This window comes from Rhodamnia argentea, chromosome 7, assembly GCF_020921035.1.
Source record: "Rhodamnia argentea isolate NSW1041297 chromosome 7, ASM2092103v1, whole genome shotgun sequence".
Classification (NCBI taxonomy): Eukaryota; Viridiplantae; Streptophyta; class Magnoliopsida; order Myrtales; family Myrtaceae; genus Rhodamnia; species Rhodamnia argentea.
In genome coordinates, this window is record NC_063156.1 from 21,274,254 (window position 1) to 21,279,708 (window position 5,455).

Here is a 5,455-nt window from a genome sequence, read left to right on the forward strand (position 1 = left end):
CATATGTCATCCCTCCCTTTCCTTGTCGCGCTGACTCTTTTGAACATCGGATTTACCGGGGTCGCACCAGTTCAGTTCCCATTTCGTTTCGATCATCTTGGATAAAGAGTAATCTAAGTTTATGTAAGTTATGCAGCTGCGCAACCGCATCAACTTTGGCAACGAGCCCTTCGTTTTCGTATTGATGTTCCCAATCTGCTCATTGTTCAGTGAAATTGGGAATGAATTCATAATTCACTTTAGAGATTGTCATTATTATGAATTTGAGAACTTGATCACATCGTTGACAAAATTGGGGATTGCGGCTACGAAATTTGCGGCATTTTCATGGTTTCTGGTGCGCCCCACGAGTTGTAAATTGCAATCATCTTCTCTACCTCCCTCGTGCTGTGCTCAACACCAACGAGACAAGAATGACGTCCATCCCATCGCCACTGTCTTATCTCGTTTCCATTTCGGTCCCTCCTATCTTCTTCCCCGTCAGACCCACCCCCACGACCGCCTCCGGCCTCCGCCTAATCCCACGGAAAGGCCACCGACATTCCGTCTCTGCCGCCGCAGCCGCCCGGGACGATGGAATTCCCGCCAACGACGTCAAAACCCTTGCCCGGTTCAAGTCCCGCCACAACTACATCCGCGTGCTAGAGGTCTCCAGGAGGTGCGACCACCCCTTCGCCGGCTCCCGCCTCCTCCTCCTCGACTCCCCAGGCAACATCCACAGCATCTCCTTCCTCCTCAAGCCCCTCACCTCCACCTACCTCGACGTCTTCGCCACCCTCCCCCCCATCATCCCCCCCGGCCCCATCGGCGTCCTCGGGTTCGGCGCGGGCTCCGCCGCGAGGCTGCTCCTGGAGTTGTACCCGCGCGCGGTGGTGCAGGGGTGGGAACTCGACCTGGCCGTGATCGACGTCGCGAGGGAGTACTTCGGCCTCTCGAGGCTCGAGAGCGATCACCAAGGTCGGATCTTTGTCCACATCGGGGACGCGCTGAAGGCGAGTGCGAGAGATGGTTTCGCGGGGGTTCTGGTGGACTTGTTCAGCAAAGGGCGTCTGGTGCCGGAGCTCCAGGATCCGAGGACGTGGGAGAGGCTGAGGAAGGGGCTGAGGAGGGGAGGGAGGCTGATGGTGAACGTAGGAGGGAGCTGCGTGGAGGCGGAGGATAAGAACAGAGACGGGAGGGCGATCATGGAGGAGACCCTGGAGGCGATGCGTGAGGTGTTCGGGGAGGAGCTTCAGGTGTTGAGGCTCGGGAATAGGGAGGACGACAGCTCGCTCGCCCTCACGGGTCGAATGCCGGATCTTGACGCGTGGAAGGCGGGGCTCCCCAAGTCCCTGAGGTGTTATGCGGATATGTGGAGGCCGATCGGCGGTTAGTACTACTCTGTCAGAGTAGGAGATGAGTAAATAAGAAGGTAGAGCTGTCCAGGGAGGAGGAGCATGCCATGTGTTTGCGTTTATTCCTGTGTGAAGAAGCTGGAGGGCGACTGAGCTGTGTGCTCTTTTTTTTTTTCCTTTTTTTTTTTGGGTCGAAAAGCGTGTTCTTGAATTTGGACAAGTTAGCGATGAAAATGTGTTGGAAAGATAACACCAATTAGCCAGGATAATTTAAATTTAGTAGGGGATTTGGCTCAAATCTATAAAGAAGGAAATAACAACTATATTTTGATATTCATGTTTATCTCCAGAGATATATTTTATCTTATTTAAAGATAATGAAATCCCCCCAAAGTGATACGTCGATTTGGGGTTTCTCATCGTGGACGTAGGTTTCCAAGGGTTTTCTCCTTGGTCAATTGAATCACATTAAATCTTCTTCTTCTTCTTCTTGTGTGATTATAAAGAAAATATGGTATCAGAGCCGGGTTCGAGCGTGGCGCTTGAGATATAAAATTCGTTATTTTCCGCTTCATTCTACTTTTGATTCGGATAAGCTCTCGATCATCTCGTTTATTATTGTTATAATGGCTAGTTCTTCAAACCCCACTAATGTTGGTCGTTCTAACTCAAATGAGATGAGCAATAGATTAACGTCCTTTCTTTTTAATGGAAGAAACTATCTTCCTTGGTCTCGAGTAGTTACAATTGCACTTGGAGGACGATCCAAGTTAGGCCATGTCAATGGTTCAATCAAAGCCCCATCATCCACCAATCCTAAATATGTTGAATGGCAATCTACTCATAACTTGGTGATGTTGTGGATATTCAACTCCATGGATCCTCGGATTTACGAAATTTTTGCTTACTCCGAAATGGCGGAATCTCTGTGGAAGTCTCTTAAAGACATGTATGGTCATGAAGATAAGCTTCTTGAATTTTCGAGTTACAACAGGAAATTGCTCATACCGAGCAAGCATCCAATCAACCATTTATCGAGCATCCGGGAAGTTTAAAAAAGAAGTGGGATGAACTTCATTAGTGTCGTCCTCTTGCTAATTCTCTGAGCATATACTCGGAAAGGGAAGAGCAAGACCGGGTTTTTCAATTATTGGCTAGCATTCGACTTGAATATGAGGATGTCAAAAGACGACTCCTTATGAGCCCCACTCTTCCATCTTTCACTAATGTTTGTGCCATCATCCAACGTGAAGAAACTCGACGTCGTTGGCTTGACGTTAGCGGGAGAGACAGTGGAGAATTTAGCTAATATTGTTAATTTCAATCCCAATCACCAAAGTACTCGAAGTAACGGCAGCAATAAATTTAATGGCATGAAAGGAAAAGGCAGGGGTCCAAATTCCAAGTTTCATTGCACTCATTGAACAATGATGGTCACACTTAGAATTGTTGTTGGGAGTTACATCCTCATATGAGGCAAAATAAAAACAAGGTGCTTGCAACTAAAAGTGGCACTCCTAATTTCGGCCATGATATTCAAGCTTTCTTTTGGCCAAATTGCCTTCCAACTCCAACAACTCGCAATGAGCAACAACGTTTCTCCATCGAGTTATGAGTTGGGAAACTCGGGAAAACATTGCTCCTAACTTTGGTAATGCTTTTGGCCCTAGCTACATCTTCAAAAGATTATTTTATTGTTGATTCTGGAGCGACATATCATATGTCTTGCACGTCTCATTGGATTAAAGATTTTCGTGGCACATCTAATTACCCATCTATTATTGTTGCTAATGGAGAGCGGGTTCCTGTTCAAGGAACTGGAACATTGGAATTTTTTTCCACCAAATCTAATGCGTTATTCGTTCTAGCTTTATTATCTAATTTGCTGTCTATCAGTAAAATTACTAGAAATCTAAATTGTAATGTTGTCTTTTCCCATGATAAGGTAATCTCTCAAGATAGTTTAACGGGGAAGAAGATTGGTGAAGGTCGATTCGAGAAAGGGTTATACATGCTTGATTTACCAAGTGCGGGTTTGATTGCCATGAAAAATAAGGACATAGAGGCTCATCTTTGGCATTGGCATATGGGGCATCCATCGGATAGTGTGCTAAGTATTATTGATCCTACCTTTACTATTGATACTAGTTCTTGTGAGATTTTTCGTTATTCTAAACAACACTAATTACCTTTCTCCTCTAGAACCAACCAATCTTCGGAATTGTTTGAATTATTTCATTCAAATGTTTAGGGGGCTGCTCCTGTTGACTCTCGTGATGAATTTAAGTATTTTGTTGTGTTTATCAATGATAAATCTCGTTGCACTTGATTATACTTACTTGCTTCTACGAGTGATGTGCTTTGTGTTTTTCAAGAATTCGCGAAATTGATTAGTATGCAGTGTGGTGCTAAGATCAAAATACTGTGGACCGATCACGAGTATACAAATAACCTTTTTGAATCTCACCTTAAGAATCTGGGGATTATTCATCAATTTTCATGTGTTAAAACTTCTCAACAGAATGGAGTTGCATAACGGAAAAACCGTCACCTTCTTGAGCTAACTCCTTCTCTCCTGTTTCATGGGAATTTGCCCACGCATTATTGGTCGGATGTTGTCCTAACTAGTTGCTATCTCATCAATCGTCTACCGAGTAAGGTGTTAAAATACAAATTCCCAATGGAAATCATTCTTGGCAAATTTGTTAACATTTCTCATCTTTGTGTGTTTGGAAGCACATGCTTCATTCATTCATCATCTTGAAATAAATTCGATCCTCATGCTAGAAAATGTGTTTTCTTGGGATATTCCTCTATGAAGAAAGAATGCAAATGTTTTGATCCCGCCATTAGAAAATTGTTTATATCTTGGGATATTACTTTTGATGAGACTCGCATGTTTTTTCCTAGGGATCAAACTTAGGGGGAGATTGATACTGCCATCTACGATTATAGTGGTTTGGAAGTTGAATTTGCTTCGGTGCAAGTGGTTCCAACAACAAATGATCTTGCTCTAGTTCAAGTGATTCCTACAACAAATGATCTTGTGATTAATGTGGATCGGACAAATAAAGGGGATGAAGAGAGCAAGCATGATGCTGCACCCACTATTCCTACAACCCTTGTGGAATCTACATCCATTGTCCCCGAAGTAGTTCCAATTCGTCGATCAACTAGAATTTCCCAGCTATCAACTGGGCTTTGCAACTTCTCAACATATCATTCATCCACTCTTTATCCCATACAGGCATCAATCTGTTATGAAAATATTTCACATGAGTTAAGTGCTTTTTTGACTGCTATTGATAAGGACAAAGAACCAATAAGCTTTCTTAAGGCACAAAGGTCAACCGTATACAAGAAAGCTATGGATGAGGAACTACATGCTCTAGATAAAAATCACACTTGGGATATTGTTCCATCACAATCTGATAAACGATTTGTTGGTTGCTGGAGGATCTACAAGATTAAATACAAAAGCAGTGGATCTATCGAGAGGCACAAAGCAAGACTTGTGGAAAAAGGTTATACTCAAACGTATGGGGTGGATTACAAAGAAACATTTGCTCCTGTCGTGAAGATGGACACGATCGGAGTTATCATGTCGGTTGTAGTTAGTTACGGATGGTCACTTTTTCAAATGGATGTTAAGAACGCCTTCTTACAAGGCGACCTTGAAGAAGAAGTGTATATGGACCTTCCCCCAGGACATTCCTTAAAAGAACGGGGATTTGTGTGCAAGTTAAATAAAGCAATATATGGTCTCAAGCAATTTCGGTGAGCTTGGTATGGTAAGCTCGATCTTGCTCTTGTGAATATTGGTTTCAAAACTGGTGAGTCAAATCATTCTCTCTTTGTTAACAAGAACTCTAAAGGAACTGTGTTGTTTTGGTTTATGTTGATGATATCGTTATCACTAGTGATAATCCTTAAGAGATTGAAATTCTAAAAAAAAATACTTGAACGAAAAGTTTGACATCAAAGACTTGGGGGGGGGTGGTTTACATTACTTCTTTGGAATTGAAATTGCTAAATCAAGCAAAGGATTATTTCTCTCCCTGAGAAAGTATGCATTAGACTTGCTGAAGGAAACCGGGAAATTAGGTGCTAAACCTGCGGAA

The 5,455-nt window shown here is 43.2% G+C and overlaps 1 protein-coding gene across 1 annotated transcript; it reads left to right on the top strand.

The window, feature by feature from the left end:
- Positions 1–56: 56 nt before the first annotated feature.
- On the top strand, positions 57–1,491 carry LOC115734796 (probable polyamine aminopropyl transferase). The gene has a single exon (XM_030665727.2). It carries the CDS (start codon positions 414–416, stop codon positions 1,371–1,373), a length of 960 nt encoding a protein of 319 aa, XP_030521587.1. The 5' UTR covers positions 57–413; the 3' UTR covers positions 1,374–1,491.
- The last annotated feature ends 3,964 nt before the right edge of the window (positions 1,492–5,455 follow it).

What these genes read in the sequence shown, in the direction of transcription:
- LOC115734796 (XM_030665727.2), top strand. Translation starts at nt 414, where the DNA reads ATGACGTCCATCCCATCGCCACTGTCTTATCTCGTTTCCATTTCGGTC.